The 18,623-nt window shown below is 44.6% G+C and overlaps 1 protein-coding gene across 4 annotated transcripts in view; it reads left to right on the top strand.

Annotated features, from left to right (window-relative positions):
* MYO16 (myosin XVI) overlaps positions 1 to 18,623 on the top strand; it is a 539,163-nt gene that overhangs the window by 180,406 nt on the left and 340,134 nt on the right. For all 4 annotated transcript variants that reach the window (XM_082247038.1, XM_082247037.1, XM_082247039.1 and 1 more), the window contains exon 4: positions 3,047 to 3,190. In XM_082247038.1, coding sequence (XP_082103164.1) covers positions 3,047 to 3,190 — 144 coding nt within the window. The remainder of the gene's footprint in view (positions 1 to 3,046; positions 3,191 to 18,623) is intronic.

The raw sequence follows: 18,623 nt of genomic DNA, 5'->3' as shown, positions 1-18,623 counted from the left end.
ACCAGTGTTGGCTACCTCGTCCTCCTCCACCGCCGCTTCCACCTACACCACCACATCCACTGACACCTCAACCTCCTACTCCATATGGGCCTCGTCCTCTTCCTCCACCGCCGCCGCTTCCACCTACACCGCCATATCTTCCGCCACCTCAACCTCCTACGCCATATGGGTCTCGTCCTCCTCCTACATCATTCAAGATGATTATTTTTAATTTTTCTGTTTTTTTATGTTATTTTAAGTTATTTCCCTATCCACATTTGTTTGCAGAGCACTTGCCATGCTCTTAAGATGAGTTTGCTGCCATTTGCAGCCCTCTAGCCCTTTCCATGTTTGTTTTAGAGGCATTTTAGTGCTCAAAAGTTCGGGTCTCAAGTGACTTCAGTGGGGTTCGGGGTCAAGGTAAAGTTCGGGTTAAGTCCGGTTCACGAACCCGGACTTTTTTTTTCAAGTTCGGTCGAACCCGCCGAACCCGGACATCCAGGTGTTCGCTCAAATCTAGTGATCAGTTCTAAATAATATGCACTGTTACTGTTTAAATGACACTGGCAGGGAAAGGGTTAATACTGGGGTTGATAAAGGGGTTAGGTGTGAGCCTAGTTGTGTTTGGTAACTATGGGATGAGAGGGCTCTGTGACAGGCAAACAAAGATCAGTGTTTCAGCTTAGCTTAGCTTAACAGTATCTCATTTCCGCCTGTCTGACAGAAATGCCCCCTGCCTTGTTTACATACGCAGGTGGCTCTCCTGTCAGTTTCCCAGAAGATCGCCGCCGAGACCGCATGCACATAATCACATAGATCTACATGATTATGCGCATCTGAATCAGGGGGTTTGGCAAGTGGTTAAAAAGTGAACAGTCTATTTGCCTTTAGTAAATCAACCCTACTAGCTGATCTCTTAGATAGGTTTAACAAAACAAAAAAAATAGGTAAGGCATACTTTTACTTTAGTTTTTAAGGTTAGGGTCAAGTGAATGGTTAATTGATAGGGTCCTATTTAGTCTTACAATGACCCTTGAAAAAAAAAAATGGCCATCCGTGTGTAGCAGGTGATCTTATTGCTGCCCCTGGAGCCTTCCAAATTCCTGTGAAAGTGTCAGTTTTCTAAGAAAGTTTAAACTTTCATAGGACTAAGCCACATCCAGCATCTTCAGGTAGCAGCATTAGGACCTGACGGTCAACGACTTAAGTCCCAAGCATTACATTGTAGGAAGGGCACAGGGAGGTTGTACACTGGTGTTAAGACATGCTGGGTTATTTGCAGGGGCTGTGACAGCAGATTTGGACTGTTGGACTGTTGGAGAATGATGTAGCAATATGTGTGGGTACCTTACTGAGTGTGCTATGCAGTGTATTTAGTATTAAAGCAGTATGGCTTAATCACTGGTTTTCTTTAGCGTTAGCTTTATGGCTGGGTTAGGTGTATTAAAGTGTTACAGATAGGCTAAGCATTAAAGGTTAGCTTCATACAATAGGATTTAGAATTAAATTGCTGAACCAAAAACTGCCAGTGCTGGTTTCTCACCGCTAGGCTATGACAATACTGTAGTAGGTTTATTGGAATTGGGTGTAGAATTTCCTGTGTTTTGGGGATTCAAGGGCACTAGGCAGCCACCTTAAAGAGGAACTGCAGTCTGCTCACATAATTTGTAATAAAAAGATATTTGCCATTCTGAAGCTTCCCTCCAAATACTTGGCATATTGCATAAATACTGGGATTCTGTGCTTGCCAATATGCTGCAGAAATCTCCATTTACTAAGTCTGGCTGCAGCCATTTTAACTGTGGGCAGCTAAAGCTGCTGCCTGTTCACTTCCTGGATTTACACAGACACACAGAGGCACACAGACACACACACATACACATACACACACACACACACACACACACACATACATACAGACACACTCACACCATTGCTTGCCTGCACATTTCTCCTCTTTGGATGAATAGATCTCTGCAGTCTCCTGTTATCTCCACCCTCATCCAGCCCCCTCCAGCTCTGCAACTCTTCTATGACTCACCCCCCTCCTTCCTTGCTGGCAAACTCTCATGAGAGTGAGAGAGAGAGCTGTGCATGATGTCATTAGCCTAGGCAAATTACCATGCAAGAAAGAGGAAGTGGGCTGTTTAAGGTATTTATTGGCAGAAAAAAAATGTTTTTCAATTTTTCAATTCAAAGGTAATACAACAAGGGCAGAGGATTTAATAGATGGAAAGCTAAAAAAAATCGACTGAAGGTCCACTTTAATGTCCATAATATTGATTTTAAGGTTCTAGTTGCTGCATTTTTGTTTCACATTTTCTGCCAAAAAAAAAAAGAATAGGCCATATGTTTAAATAGGAAGCTGCATTTGTATATTTATGGGAGTTTAAAATGTTTAAATTTAGTTTATAGCTGACTCTTATGCTTACCTTTGACCAAGAGGTCTCTTTTAGTACAGCTATATCACAGCTGTATGGAAGAGAAGAACAGTCTCATACTGGGCAGGAGGACATGTGCAAAATATACACATGTTGGTTTGTGAGCTAATCAGATCAATTGATCTGTCTCACAGCGCCAGTTGCAATTGCTGTCTAGCATTGAAGCATTATATGTGCCATGCTATTCCTTTGGTTTTCTTCATCCTACTGTTAAAATGGGGAGCTATTCCTTGTTTGCTTGGCAGAATACATTTATCTTGCCCTACTACTTATTAAAGAAGTGCTTTGCTCTAAGGTACTTCATTACTGCATATTATTTTGCTCTCAGGCATCTGCATTTATTTTCACAAATGTGCTAACATATACAAGCATTAGCATGCTTTTTGAAATACGGCATAGTTTTATTTTGACCCCTTCTTACTAAATTATGTCTATCCTGCTTCCAAGTCATCCACAGCTAGTTGTAAGTGTGTGTAATTGTCTTAAATTGTATATTATCTTCCTCCATTTCCTCTGTGACTTTCTGCACATGGTCAATTATAGCTCTGCGCTGTGAAGGCAGCCCTTGAAGTGTTTTATGTAAATATTTCTTTCCAGCCATGAGATTTTATCCTTTTCTTTTGCAGTGTGCACGGTATGATAATACCTTTGCAGCAGAAATCCTCATTGACCGAGGAGTTAATGTAAATCACCAGGATGAGGATTTCTGGACTCCCATGCATGTTGCCTGTGCCTGCGACAACCCTGATATTGTACTTCTACTTCTTTTTGTAAGTATTCATGGAATACATGGAACTGTTAAGTAGGTTTTAACATGACACTGTATTGAAGATTCAGGCAACCAGAGGAAGCAAAAGGTGCAAGAACTTGCCTTGAGCACTCTTGCAAGGTGCCACCCCCAAAATCCCAAGTCAATATCATATTTTCGTAAATCAGCCACTGTTTCTTTCACACATCTTTCTTAAGTACACGTCACTCTATATACTTGTTAATTTAAATAAAAGCACATTTATATTTAAAATATTCACAAAAAGCCAGGATGGTTTACAATCTAGGTCTTGTTTATCACAAACATAACCGTTCTCCATGTTATTAGGAGGCAGTTGTCTGAATCTTTGTGAATAGTTTTGTTATTTTGTTTTCATATCTAGATTCATTAATGTTTACAACATCCTCCCATTCACATAGCTCCTAACTGTCCCTAATTTCGAGGGACTGTCCCTGATTTGGAACAAAGTCCCTCTGTCCCTCTTTCCTCCTCATTCATCCCTAATTTTTGTCTGATCTATATAGTTGTATATAAAATGCACTATTTATCTTTCAAAAAGTGTTTCCCGGTGCTAAACCAATCATCCAATTCTAAATTGCTGCATTCGTAGACTTCAAAAGCCAGTAAAAAGGATTAGTGGTGATAAAAAACGCTTGTAAGTTTAACTAATCTATTTTTGTTTAATTCTCCTTTAAGGAGGCGTAGCAGGAGATGTGTCCTATGCCTACTTACTTTTGCTAATAGGTGTCCCTCATCCCCATCTCAAAAAGTTAGAAACAAAGGAGATTGGCCCACGGGACTTTAAATGAGGAATGTGCTAGTGGCTGGAGATCAATAAAATACACAAATGGGTAGATGAAGCAATATTGGTTCTTTATTGTACTCTGTATACATGTTATAACAATGATGTAATGTGCTCAATATCACATGACGTAGCTCAGTAGCTAAAATATAAATAGTAAATAGCATACAACATAGACAGTGGTATATCACATATTGGCATACATCTTGGTGTTACAGCTTGGTTACAGAAATAGCCTTAATATCATATTGGGGTTCCATAATACTAGAATATACTGTATCATGAACCAACGCGTTTCGAGAGCTAAACTCCCTTCTTCAGAGATCATTGTATTCAAGATATTTGGGTCAATAAGACTTAAATGTAAAATTTAGACTTCTGTGTGGTAGCGGTAAACCGTATCTGACCCAGGAGCTGAAGGGTCTTGGTGGGATGCAAACCAGAGAAGGGGGTCCATGGTAGGTGGATAGTGAGTATACAGTGGAAAAATTAACCTTCCAAACCATGTTGATCAGAAGCTGGCAGCAAACCTGGGACCCTAACGTCATGTTGCGGGTATAGGTGGATCAAACAGAGCCAAAGCGTCCGTGATCTCGTGGAGGGAGGTATGCATTCAGAGTTGGCTTGCCATGGACAACCAGACCAAACTTGTGAACAATATACATGCAAGGTTGCTAGATAACATTGTTTTCCAGGTACTAGAAATGTGCCAGGCTAATGTGTACAATCCTAAATTTGCAAAGGGAAAATATTGATATGTGAAAAAATTTATTTATCTAAAGGAAAACAGCTAAACAATACTAGCTGTATGGGGTGATTCTTCTGACAATACTCTTAACTAGATTTCTTGTTCAAACATTTATGTAATATCACCCTTCCTTTTTCAACCATTGTCTTGTGTCTGTGAGAAGTCTTATTGTACACACTCCTAGGTAGTGTCAATATGTTGAATATTCTCTAAGTGATAAAGTAATATTGGAGTCTCAGGCTTCTTAACACGTATATATGGTTTTTATTGCTGTTTGAGTCCCCACTGGGGAGATTCGCTCTATCTATTTGTCCCTGTGATCATTGCCACTGAGACACAAAATGATGGGAATTCCGAATTATACAGTTGTCATGGGAACAGTAGGTGAGAAAGAAAAAAAAAAAAACACCCAAGAGGGTCTGTCTCTCTCTTCTTGTTTTGTTCTCTGGACAGGAAATTAAGTGAAGTTATCCCTCGAAAGAGGTTCTAACGAATCCCTATACTAGCCAAAATCCCTAGCAATTTTCTTAGCTATATCTGGACATTACATTTACCAGTAAAGAACATCAAGAGAAAAAGGAGTTGTCTGTAAGATGAGATATACTGCTGTATTCACTAAGGGCTCCCAAGATAAAGTTGGAAGACTAAAGGCCCGTACACACGTAGCGATTGTCGGCCGTAAATATTCGGCCGCCGAACGATCGGCCGATTGTCAGCTTGTTAGTATGATGCTTCCGACAACCGACAGTGAATTTTTGGCCGAACAGAATCTGGCGTGCAGACTTTAAAATTTTTGTTGGCCGTCACCAGAACGGCCGATTGTTCACCAGTCAGTACAGAATTCGGCCGACAAACAGCAGATTAGCAAGACTGGGCATGCTTAGAAAAGAAAAAACACACGGAAAGTTAACCATCACATGACATCACTTCTGCAGTCGGCTGTTGTTGGCCGACAAAATTTGTGTGCAGTCTTTAGCACTTTTCAGCCGACAGGACAGCACTGGACAAAAGACGGCCGATCGTTCGGCCGACAATAGCTACGTGTGTATGGGGCTTTACAGTGAATGGAGCTCAGGTTATAATGACATTATACTCAGTGTCCCTATATACCCAAACCTAATGTATTCATAGTGTTGCTCTTTGCTGTGTGTTATACAGACTGGGTTTTCAATACTCTTGTTCCACCAAATATTAAGACCCCTTTATTATGAACACATTATGTGGTCTTCTTCACGTCCCCTAGATACAGCATGTGGTACACACTGTAATTTGTGTTCACCCACACAGTAAACGGCTGTGTGCCTATGAGGGGGATCTACGTCACCTGCTGACCACTGCCCCAATCCATGGTGAAAGGCTTTCTATAGTGGTACTTAGCGAATGAAGGCATGTTTAAATTTATGTGTTTCAACCCTACATGCCATTGACCAACTCAGGCGAAAAAAAGATCCAGGAGGACACAAAAGAAGCTTCCTAAAATATCTCTTTCGTTCCACTTCATGATTGTGTCCCACTTCTTGTTGATTCTTCACAAAAAATTACAGTTTTATATATTTATGTTTGAAGCCTGAAATGTGGCAAAAGGTCGAAAAGTTCAAGGGGGCCAAATACTTTCGCAAGGCACTGTAGTTATGAATACAGAGATCACACAAAATTCTTGGTTTACGCACTGCAGCTTCATTCAGCAATGCTTAGAATGTTGTAATAATATCGTCTACATAATGTATACTATTGTAGGGAATTGTCAGTGATTCATGTAGTGTTAAAAGTGTAAATGCTAAATGCACACAAGAACCCTCTACCATTTAATTTGATTCCATGGCTACAATTTCATTGAAATAAATAATTTGGCTTCTGTCCAACTAAGTCACAGGTTGTTCCAGCTAGTTAAATTGTTAAAACAGAATAAATTAGGTTCATCTTCTGAGCAATTGGCCCATGCTCTATATTTATGAGCCGCTTCTTGTCAGATGCTGTGTGTAGACAAGCAGATTGTATGCCAATATTATGTTAAAATGAATACAGAAATGACTTGGTTTTTGACGTTAGTAATGCCTGTTTCTGTTGTTTTTTGATGATAGCATTTTACATTCATTCTTTCACGGTGTCTAGGAAAAAAAAAAACATTTTGTCTGTGCTGATACTTAGCTGTATACTCTGAGAATGATTTACCATATAATTTGAGAATGTTCACACAATAAATTGCGTGAAGATTCACTGCAGTTATACAATCGTATGCCGATGGAATAAGTACACAGGGATTTTCTTTTCACGTGATTGGATCATTTAAGTGAATCTTAACTCAATTAATTATCTGAATATTCCCCAAATCCTCTAGTAAATATCCTCAATGTATAATATAACTAACAACATTTTTGTAAAAATTCTGGAGTATTTTCAGAAAAACAACTTCACTTGCTTTAACACTTGCCACACAATCACCTATATATGCATGATTGTGTTCAAGTGGTTATACCAGTACCATGGCTGCAGCTGTCAGCCATAACCCCAGAATTAAAACTTTCAGCTGGGGATTCCCTACACCTTTAGAAATTAGTGTGCTGACTAGCTACTGGATCACTTTTACAGGCAATGGGAGGGGTCCCTGCCCACCAGTGCCTCTCCGGGCTCTCCCGTGTGATCGGGAAGCCCGACACTGAAGCCAGTGGTTCCGCCAGCTGATCATATAGCTGATTGGAGACTGGAACATCTCTGATTGCCTGTATCATCTAGGGGACCAGAATTGATGAGCATTTCATCACATCCGGTTAGGGCAAATGTAAACAGAGCCTTTTTTTTTTAAAAAGCATGAGATCAATTTTTTTTTATCTAATGCTTTTAGGGGAAGAGGCAAGATCTGGGGTCTTATAGACTAGATGTCTCCATAAAGAGGACCTGCCATGCTTTTTTGCTAACACAAGTAGGGTTGAGCGGACACCTAGATGTCCGTGTTCGACGGGTTCGGCCGAACTTTAAAAAAAAGTCCGGGTCCGTGTCCCGGACTTTTACCGAACTTTTCCCGGACACCGAACCCCATTGAAGTCAATGGGGACCCGAACTTTAAGGCACTAAAATGGCTCTAAAACACCAAAGGAAAGGGCTAGAGTGCTGCAAATGGCAGCAAAACGTAATTAAGAGCATGGCAAGTGCTCTGCAAACAAATGTGGATAGGGAAATAACTTAAAACAACAAAAAAAAACAGAAAAATAAAACAATGTTCTTCTTCATCTCTGAAGGACGAGGCCCATATGGAGTAGGAGGGAGGTTGAGGTGGTGGTGGATGTGGCGGTGACATAGGCGTGCGCACAGGGTGTGCTGGGTGTGCCTGGGCACACCCTAATCACCTAGGGCACATAGCATTGCCAGTGAGGAGATGGGAAAGATCTCCCTGGGACCTGCTCTGCTCTATTTCTCCTTGCCTAGAGGTACATGGCCCCGATACATTACTCTCCCTGCTGGCAAACACATGCATGTGTATTTCAACTTTGGGGTGCACACCTTAATGCAATAGGCTGCGCACACCTATGGGCGGTGTAGGTGGAAGCGGCGGTGGAGGAGGACCAGGGCCGGATTAACAGCATCATGGGCTTGGTGCTGAGGATTTTGAAGGGCCTTAGGGCCGTGCCTTGCCATGCACCCAGAGGAGGAAGGGTGCAGCCATGCATGCCTAATTCAACATGGGATGCTGTCTCTGAAGCCCATAAACACATCCATGCATCGCCAACTGTCCCTCCTTGTCCGGCCTTCACGCTGTGTGGGGAGGTTCTGAGGGTGCTGCCTGGGGAAGCGAGCATAGAAGCCAGACTTCTGTGTTTACAAGTGACAGAAGAGCGGTAACAGTGAATATGGCCAACCCGGGGCCTATATAAAAGGTAGGGGCCTGGAGCTGCAGCTCCAATAGCCCCTACATTAATCTGGCCCTGAGGAGGAGGACGAGGTAGCCAACACTGCTTCTTTTCACAAATTTTAAATGAGGGTACACCCCAAAAGAGTGAGAAAGAGCAAAAATGGAACAATGGGTGGGTAAGGTCGGTATCCATTGCTATTCTGCATAAGGTACGGAAAAGTCCCGTGGGATCCATGCCTGGTTCATTTTAATGAACGTGAGCTTGTCCACATTGTCTCTGGACAGGCGGCTGCGCTTGTCTGTTATAACGCCCCCAGCCGTGCTAAATACCCGTTCAGATAATACACTGGCTGCAGGGCACGCCAGCACCTCCAAGGCGTAAAGGGCAAGCTCAGGCCATGTGCCCAATTTGGAGACCCAGAAGTTGAAGGGGGCAGACCCGTCATTCACTACATGTAGGCGTGTGCACACATACTGCTCCACCATGTTGGTAAAATGCTGCCTCCTGCTAAGACGTTCCATCTGAGCTGCTGGTGCTGCTGTTTGTTGTGGCGTGCTGACAAAGCTTTTCCACATTTCGGCCATGCTAACCCTGCCTTCTGAGGTGCTGGCGGTGCCCTGGTTGCGTTGGCGACCTCCTCCTCCTCTGCCTTGTGCTTCCACTGTGGCCCCGCTGTCAGATGGGAATGCCAGCAGCATGGCGTCTACCAGCGTGCGCTTGTACTCGCGCATCTTGCGATCGCGCTCCAGTGAGTGAATTAAGGACGGTACGTTGTCCTTGTAACGGGGATCCAGCAGCGTGGCCACCCAGTAATCAGCACAAGTTAGAATGTGGGCAACTCGGCGGTCGTTGTGGAGACACTGCAGCATGTAATCGCTCATGTGTGCCAGGCTGCCCAGAGGCAACGAAAGGCTGTCCTCTGTGGGAGGTGTATGGTCCGTGTCCTCTGTATCCCCCCAGCCACGCACCAGTGATGGCCATGAGCTGGCCTGGGTGCCACCCTGCTGTGAACATGGTTCCATCTCCTCCTCCAGCTCCTCCTCCTCCTCATCCTCCTCATCCTCCAGAACTGTGCCCCTGCTGGACAATTGCGTCCCTGGCGTTTGCGTGTGCAGGAACCCACCCTCGGAGCCCCTTGCGAATGACTGCCCTGAAAGCCTTGGAAATGTTACCTCTTCATCCTCCTCCTCCTCCTCATCCTGTGCCACATCCTCTTCCATCATCGCCCGAATTGTTTTTTCAAGGAGGCATAGAAGTGGGATAGTTAAGCTGAGAACGGCGTCATTGCCACTGGCCATGTTGGTGGAGTACTCAAAACAGCGCAACAAGGCACACAGGTCTCGCATGGAGGCCCAGTTATTGGTGGTGAAGTGGTGCTGTTCCGCAGAGCGACTCACGCGTGCGTGCTGCAGCTGAAACTCCACTATGGCCTGCTGCTGCTCGCACAGTCTTTCCAGCATGTGCAAGGTGGAGTTCCACCTTGTGGGCACGTCACATATGAGGCGGTGAGCGGGAAGGCCGAAGTTACGCTGCAGCGCTGCCAGGCGAGCAGCAGCAGGGTGAGAACGCCGAAAGTGCGCACAAACGGCCCGCACTTTCTGCAGCAGCTCTGACATATCGGGGTAGTTTTTAAGGAACCTCTGCACCACCAAATTCAGCACATGCGCCAGGCAAGGGATGTGCGTCAAACCGGCTAGGCCCAGAGCTGCTATGAGATTTCGCCCGTTATCGCACACCACCAGGCCGGGCTTGAGGCTCGCTGGCAGCAACCACTCATTTGTCTGCTGTTCCATGCTCCTCCACAACTCCTGCGCGGTGTGTGGTTTGTCCCCCAAACAGGCAAGTTGTAAAACTGCCTGCTGTCGTTTACCCCTGGCCGTGCTGAAGTTGGTGGTGAAGGTGTTACGCTGTCCGGATGAGGAGGCGGTAGAGGATGAGGAAGCGGAGTAGGAGGAGTTAGGAACAGGAGGCAAACTGAAGCGCCCTGCAATCCTCGGTGGTGGAAGGACATGCGCCAAATTGCTATCCGCCTCAGGCCCATCCGCCACTGCATTTACCCAGTGTGCCGTTAGGGAGATATAACGCCCCTGACCGTGCTTACTGGTCCACGTATCCGTAGTTAGGTGGACCTTGGCACAGATGGCGTTGCGCAGTGCACACCTGATTTTTTCCCCCACTTGGTTGTGCAGGGAAGGGATGGCTTGCCTGGAAAAGTAGTGGCGGCTGGGCACGACGTACTGTGGGACAGCCACCGACATAAGGTTTTTAAAACTGTGCGTCTCCACCAGACGGAATGACAGCATTTCAAAGGCCAATAATTTTGAAATGCTGGCATTCAGGGCCAGGGATCGCGGGTGGGTAGGGGGGTACTTCCTCTTCCTCTCAAGTGTTTGGGAGATGGAAAGCTGAACGCTTCCACGGGACATTGTGGAGATGGTTGTTGGTGACCCAGGTGGTGGTGTTGCTGACAGATCGTCTGTTTGCGGGGTGGCAGGTGCCGGTATCACTACAGATGTGGCTGGAGCGGCCGAGACTGCAGCAGAAGAGGAAGCAGGATGAGCCAGAGACGTTTCTTGGTTTTGAAGGTGTGTACTCCACTGCAGCTCGTGCTTTGCACTTAGATGCCTGATCATGCAGGTTGTGCTCAGGTTGAGAAGGTTCATGCCTCGCTTCAAGCTCTGATTGCACAGGGTGCAAACCACTCGTGTCCTGTCATCAGCACATTTTCTAAAGAACTTCCACGCTAGAGAACTCCTTTGAGCTGACTTTGGTGCGCTCGTTCCCTTGCTGCGTTGGGCAGTAGCGGGCGTAGTGTCTAGGGCACGGCCGCTCCGCTTCTGCACCCTGCTCCCTCTTCTGCTGTGCTGGTGGCTCTGTGCGACCACCGCCTCTTCCTCCAAACTACTCAGTTCACCTGCATGACGTTCATTCCATGTGGGGTCGAGGACCTCATCGTCCTCCACATCATCTTCCACCCAGTCTTCACCCCTGCCCTCCTTGTCGGTCTCCACAATGCTGAACGCCGCAGCAGTTGGCACCTGCGTTTCGTCATCATCGGAGACGTGCTGCGATGATCCTTGCATGTACTCATCTTGAGAAATAAGTGGTTGGGCATCGCTGCACTCAATCTCTTCCACTTCTGGGGCAGGGCTAGGTGGATGGCCCTGGGAAACCCTGCTGACAGAGTCCTCAAAAAGAATAAGAGACTGCTGTATGGCTTGGGGCTCAGACTGCTGGCCTGATTTGCAAGGGGGTGAGGTGAAAGACGGTTGGACATTGGCTGCAGGTGCCAACTCTGACCTTTCTGCAGTAGACTGGGTGGGAGACAATGTGAAGGAACTGGAGGCACTGTCAGCAGCAAACCAATCTACTATCGCCTCAACTTGTTCTGGCCTCATCACTTCTAGGGGCGTTTGATGCCCTACCAAATACTGATGCAGGTTCTGTCGCCTACTCACACTTGAGGAAGGTGTTTCACTTGTGCGTGTAGCTGGCACAGATCGACCATGTCCTCTCCTTGCAACAGGAGCTCTACCAGCAGCACCACGACCCAGGCCACGGCCCTTATTTGACGGTCTCCTCATATTTCTGTAATTTAAGATCTTGCCCTAGAAAGGTTTTTATTGAATAGCGGAATAGAAAATATGATCCAAAAAAAGTGTATGTATATCACACGTACACAACCACACTAGGCCCCAATTACTATTGTTTGTACCCCTAAAAGGCTAGATGAGGAGTAGGGGGAGTATGGAACAGGCAGCACCCTCAAACCTTCAGAAGTATGAGATGAACCCCAACAACTTGGAAAGGTGGATCTCTCTCACACGTACCGACACAGACTATCCCGCAATTCAATTGATCCTCAAAGGTTTTTATTGAATAGCGGAATAGGAAATATGATCAAAAAAAGTGTATGTATCTCGCACGTACACAACCACACTAGGCCCCAATTACTATTGTTTGTACCCCTAAAAGGCTAGATGAGGAGTAGGGGGGGTATGGAACAGGCAGCACCCTCAAACCTTCAGAAGTATGAGATGAACCCCAACAACTTGGAAAGGTGGATCTCTCTCACACGTACCGACACAGACTATCCCGCAATTCAATTGATCCTCAAAGGTTTTTATTGAATAGCGGAATAGGAAATATGATCAAAAAAAGTGTATGTATCTCGCACGTACACAACCACACTAGGCCCCAATTACTATTGTTTGTACCCCTAAAAGGCTAGATGAGGAGTAGGGGGGGTATGGAACAGGCAGCACCCTCAAACCTTCAGAAGTATGAGATGAACCCCAACAACTTGGAAAGGTGGATCTCTCTCACACGTACCGACACAGACTATCCCGCAATTCAATTGATCCTCAAAGGTTTTTATTGAATAGCGGAATAGGAAATATGATCAAAAAAAGTGTATGTATCTCGCACGTACACAACCACACTAGGCCCCAATTACTATTGTTTGTACCCCTAAAAGGCTAGATGAGGAGTAGGGGGGGTATGGAACAGGCAGCACCCTCAAACCTTCAGAAGTATGAGATGAACCCCAACAACTTGGAAAGGTGGATCTCTCTCACACGTACCGACACAGACTATCCCGCAATTCAATTGATCCTCAAAGGTTTTTATTGAATAGCGGAATAGGAAATATGATCAAAAAAAGTGTATGTATCTCGCACGTACACAACCACACTAGGCCCCAATTACTATTGTTTGTACCCCTAAAAGGCTAGATGAGGAGTAGGGGGGGTATGGAACAGGCAGCACCCTCAAACCTTCAGAAGTATGAGATGAACCCCAACAACTTGGAAAGGTGGATCTCTCTCACACGTACCGACACAGACTATCCCGCAATTCAATTGATCCTCAAAGGTTTTTATTGAATAGCGGAATAGGAAATATGATCAAAAAAAGTGTATGTATCTCGCACGTACACAACCACACTAGGCCCCAATTACTATTGTTTGTACCCCTAAAAGGCTAGATGAGGAGTAGGGGGGGTATGGAACAGGCAGCACCCTCAAACCTTCAGAAGTATGAGATGAACCCCAACAACTTGGAAAGGTGGATCTCTCTCACACGTACCGACACAGACTATCCCGCAATTCAATTGATCCTCAAAGGTTTTTATTGAATAGCGGAATAGGAAATATGATCAAAAAAAGTGTATGTATCTCGCACGTACACAACCACACTAGGCCCCAATTACTATTGTTTGTACCCCTAAAAGGCTAGATGAGGAGTAGGGGGGGTATGGAACAGGCAGCACCCTCAAACCTTCAGAAGTATGAGATGAACCCCAACAACTTGGAAAGGTGGATCTCTCTCACACGTACCGACACAGACTATCCCGCAATTCAATTGATCCTCAAAGGTTTTTATTGAATAGCGGAATAGGAAATATGATCAAAAAAAGTGTATGTATCTCGCACGTACACAACCACACTAGGCCCCAATTACTATTGTTTGTACCCCTAAAAGGCTAGGAGTAGGGGGAGTATGGAACAGGCAGCACCCTCAAACCTTCAGAAGTATGAGATGAACCCCAACAACTTGGAAAGGTGGATCTCTCTCACACGTACCAACACAGACTATCCCCCAATTTAACTGATCCCCAAAGGTTTTTGATTAAATAGCGGAATAGAAAATATGATCCCAAAAAAGTGTATGTATATCACACGTACACAACCACACTAGGCCCCAATTACTATTGTTTGTACCCCTAAAAGGCTAGGAGTAGGGGGAGTATGGAACAGGCAGCACCCTCAAACCTTCAGAAGTATGAGATGAACCCCAACAACTTGGAAAGGTGGATCTCTCTCACACGTACCAACACAGACTATCCCCCAATTTAACTGATCCCCAGAGGTTTTTGATTAAATAGCGGAATAGAAAATATGATCCCAAAAAAGTGTATGTATATCACACGTACACAACCACACTAGGCCCCAATTACTATTGTTTGTACCCCTAAAAGGCTAGGAGTAGGGGGAGTATGGAACAGGCAGCACCCTCAAACCTTCAGAAGTATGAGATGAACCCCAACAACTTGGAAAGGTGGATCTCTCTCACACGTACCAACACAGACTATCCCCCAATTTAACTGATCCCCAAAGGTTTTTGATTAAATAGCGGAATAGAAAATATGATCCCAAAAAAGTGTATGTATATCACACGTACACAACCACACTAGGCCCCAATTACTATTGTTTGTACCCCTAAAAGGCTAGGAGTAGGGGGAGTATGGAACAGGCAGCACCCTCAAACCTTCAGAAGTATGAGATGAACCCCAACAACTTGGAAAGGTGGATCTCTCTCACACGTACCAACACAGACTATCCCCCAATTTAACTGATCCCCAAAGGTTTTTGATTAAATAGCGGAATAGAAAATATGATCCCAAAAAAGTGTATGTATATCACACGTACACAACCACACTAGGCCCCAATTACTATTGTTTGTACCCCTAAAAGGCTAGGAGTAGGGGGAGTATGGAACAGGCAGCACCCTCAAACCTTCAGAAGTATGAGATGAACCCCAACAACTTGGAAAGGTGGATCTCTCTCACACGTACCAACACAGACTATCCCCCAATTTAACTGATCCCCAGAGGTTTTTGATTAAATAGCGGAATAGAAAATATGATCCCAAAAAAGTGTATGTATATCACACGTACACAACCACACTAGGCCCCAATTACTATTGTTTGTACCCCTAAAAGGCTAGGAGTAGGGGGAGTATGGAACAGGCAGCACCCTCAAACCTTCAGAAGTATGAGATGAACCCCAACAACTTGGAAAGGTGGATCTCTCTCACACGTACCAACACAGACTATCCCCCAATTTAACTGATCCCCAAAGGTTTTTGATTAAATAGCGGAATAGAAAATATGATCCCAAAAAAGTGTATGTATATCACACGTACACAACCACACTAGGCCCCAATTACTATTGTTTGTACCCCTAAAAGGCTAGGAGTAGGGGGAGTATGGAACAGGCAGCACCCTCAAACCTTCAGAAGTATGAGATGAACCCCAACAACTTGGAAAGGTGGATCTCTCTCACACGTACCAACACAGACTATCCCCCAATTTAACTGATCCCCAAAGGTTTTTGATTAAATAGCGGAATAGAAAATATGATCCCAAAAAAGTGTATGTATATCACACGTACACAACCACACTAGGCCCCAATTACTATTGTTTGTACCCCTAAAAGGCTAGGAGTAGGGGGAGTATGGAACAGGCAGCACCCTCAAACCTTCAGAAGTATGAGATGAACCCCAACAACTTGGAAAGGTGGATCTCTCTCACACGTACCAACACAGACTATCCCCCAATTTAACTGATCCCCAAAGGTTTTTGATTAAATAGCGGAATAGAAAATATGATCCCAAAAAAGTGTATGTATATCACACGTACACAACCACACTAGGCCCCAATTACTATTGTTTGTACCCCTAAAAGGCTAGGAGTAGGGGGAGTATGGAACAGGCAGCACCCTCAAACCTTCAGAAGTATGAGATGAACCCCAACAACTTGGAAAGGTGGATCTCTCTCACACGTACCAACACAGACTATCCCCCAATTTAACTGATCCCCAGAGGTTTTTGATTAAATAGCGGAATAGAAAATATGATCCCAAAAAAGTGTATGTATATCACACGTACACAACCACACTAGGCCCCAATTACTATTGTTTGTACCCCTAAAAGGCTAGGAGTAGGGGGAGTATGGAACAGGCAGCACCCTCAAACCTTCAGAAGTATGAGATGAACCCCAACAACTTGGAAAGGTGGATCTCTCTCACACGTACCAACACAGACTATCCCCCAATTTAACTGATCCCCAAAGGTTTTTGATTAAATAGCGGAATAGAAAATATGATCCCAAAAAAGTGTATGTATATCACACGTACACAACCACACTAGGCCCCAATTACTATTGTTTGTACCCCTAAAAGGCTAGGAGTAGGGGGAGTATGGAACAGGCAGCACCCTCAAACCTTCAGAAGTATGAGATGAACCCCAACAACTTGGAAAGGTGGATCTCTCTCACACGTACCAACACAGACTATCCCCCAATTTAACTGATCCCCAAAGGTTTTTGATTAAATAGCGGAATAGAAAATATGATCCCAAAAAAGTGTATGTATATCACACGTACACAACCACACTAGGCCCCAATTACTATTGTTTGTACCCCTAAAAGGCTAGGAGTAGGGGGAGTATGGAACAGGCAGCACCCTCAAACCTTCAGAAGTATGAGATGAACCCCAACAACTTGGAAAGGTGGATCTCTCTCACACGTACCAACACAGACTATCCCCCAATTTAACTGATCCCCAGAGGTTTTTGATTAAATAGCGGAATAGAAAATATGATCCCAAAAAAGTGTATGTATATCACACGTACACAACCACACTAGGCCCCAATTACTATTGTTTGTACCCCTAAAAGGCTAGGAGTAGGGGGAGTATGGAACAGGCAGCACCCTCAAACCTTCAGAAGTATGAGATGAACCCCAACAACTTGGAAAGGTGGATCTCTCTCACACGTACCAACACAGACTATCCCCCAATTTAACTGATCCCCAAAGGTTTTTGATTAAATAGCGGAATAGAAAATATGATCCCAAAAAAGTGTATGTATATCACACGTACACAACCACACTAGGCCCCAATTACTATTGTTTGTACCCCTAAAAGGCTAGGAGTAGGGGGAGTATGGAACAGGCAGCACCCTCAAACCTTCAGAAGTATGAGATGAACCCCAACAACTTGGAAAGGTGGATCTCTCTCACACGTACCAACACAGACTATCCCCCAATTTAACTGATCCCCAAAGGTTTTTGATTAAATAGCGGAATAGAAAATATGATCCCAAAAAAGTGTATGTATATCACACGTACACAACCACACTAGGCCCCAATTACTATTGTTTGTACCCCTAAAAGGCTAGGAGTAGGGGGAGTATGGAACAGGCAGCACCCTCAAACCTTCAGAAGTATGAGATGAACCCCAACAACTTGGAAAGGTGGATCTCTCTCACACGTACCAACACAGACTATCCCCCAATTTAACTGATCCCCAAAGGTTTTTGATTAAATAGCGGAATAGAAAATATGATCCCAAAAAAGTGTATGTATATCACACGTACACAACCACACTAGGCCCCAATTACTATTGTTTGTACCCCTAAAAGGCTAGGAGTAGGGGGAGTATGGAACAGGCAGCACCCTCAAACCTTCAGAAGTATGAGATGAACCCCAACAACTTGGAAAGGTGGATCTCTCTCACACGTACCAACACAGACTATCCCCCAATTTAACTGATCCCCAAAGGTTTTTGATTAAATAGCGGAATAGAAAATATGATCCCAAAAAAGTGTATGTATATCACACGTACACAACCACACTAGGCCCCAATTACTATTGTTTGTACCCCTAAAAGGCTAGGAGTAGGGGGAGTATGGAACAGGCAGCACCCTCAAACCTTCAGAAGTATGAGATGAACCCCAACAACTTGGAAAGGTGGATCTCTCTCACACGTACCAACACAGACTATCCCCCAATTTAACTGATCCCCAGAGGTTTTTGATTAAATAGCGGAATAGAAAATATGATCCCAAAAAAGTGTATGTATATCACACGTACACAACCACACTAGGCCCCAATTACTATTGTTTGTACCCCTAAAAGGCTAGGAGTAGGGGGAGTATGGAACAGGCAGCACCCTCAAACCTTCAGAAGTATGAGATGAACCCCAACAACTTGGAAAGGTGGATCTCTCTCACACGTACCAACACAGACTATCCCCCAATTTAACTGATCCCCAAAGGTTTTTGATTAAATAGCGGAATAGAAAATATGATCCCAAAAAAGTGTATGTATATCACACGTACACAACCACACTAGGCCCCAATTACTATTGTTTGTACCCCTAAAAGGCTAGGAGTAGGGGGAGTATGGAACAGGCAGCACCCTCAAACCTTCAGAAGTATGAGATGAACCCCAACAACTTGGAAAGGTGGATCTCTC

The sequence above is a fragment of the Pelophylax lessonae genome (genome assembly GCF_965119305.1).
Source record: "Pelophylax lessonae genome assembly, chromosome: 2".
In the NCBI taxonomy this organism is placed as follows: domain Eukaryota; kingdom Metazoa; phylum Chordata; class Amphibia; order Anura; family Ranidae; genus Pelophylax; species Pelophylax lessonae.
The sequence above is the reverse complement of the archived record's forward strand: the minus strand, read 5'-3'. Positions and strand labels throughout refer to the sequence as shown.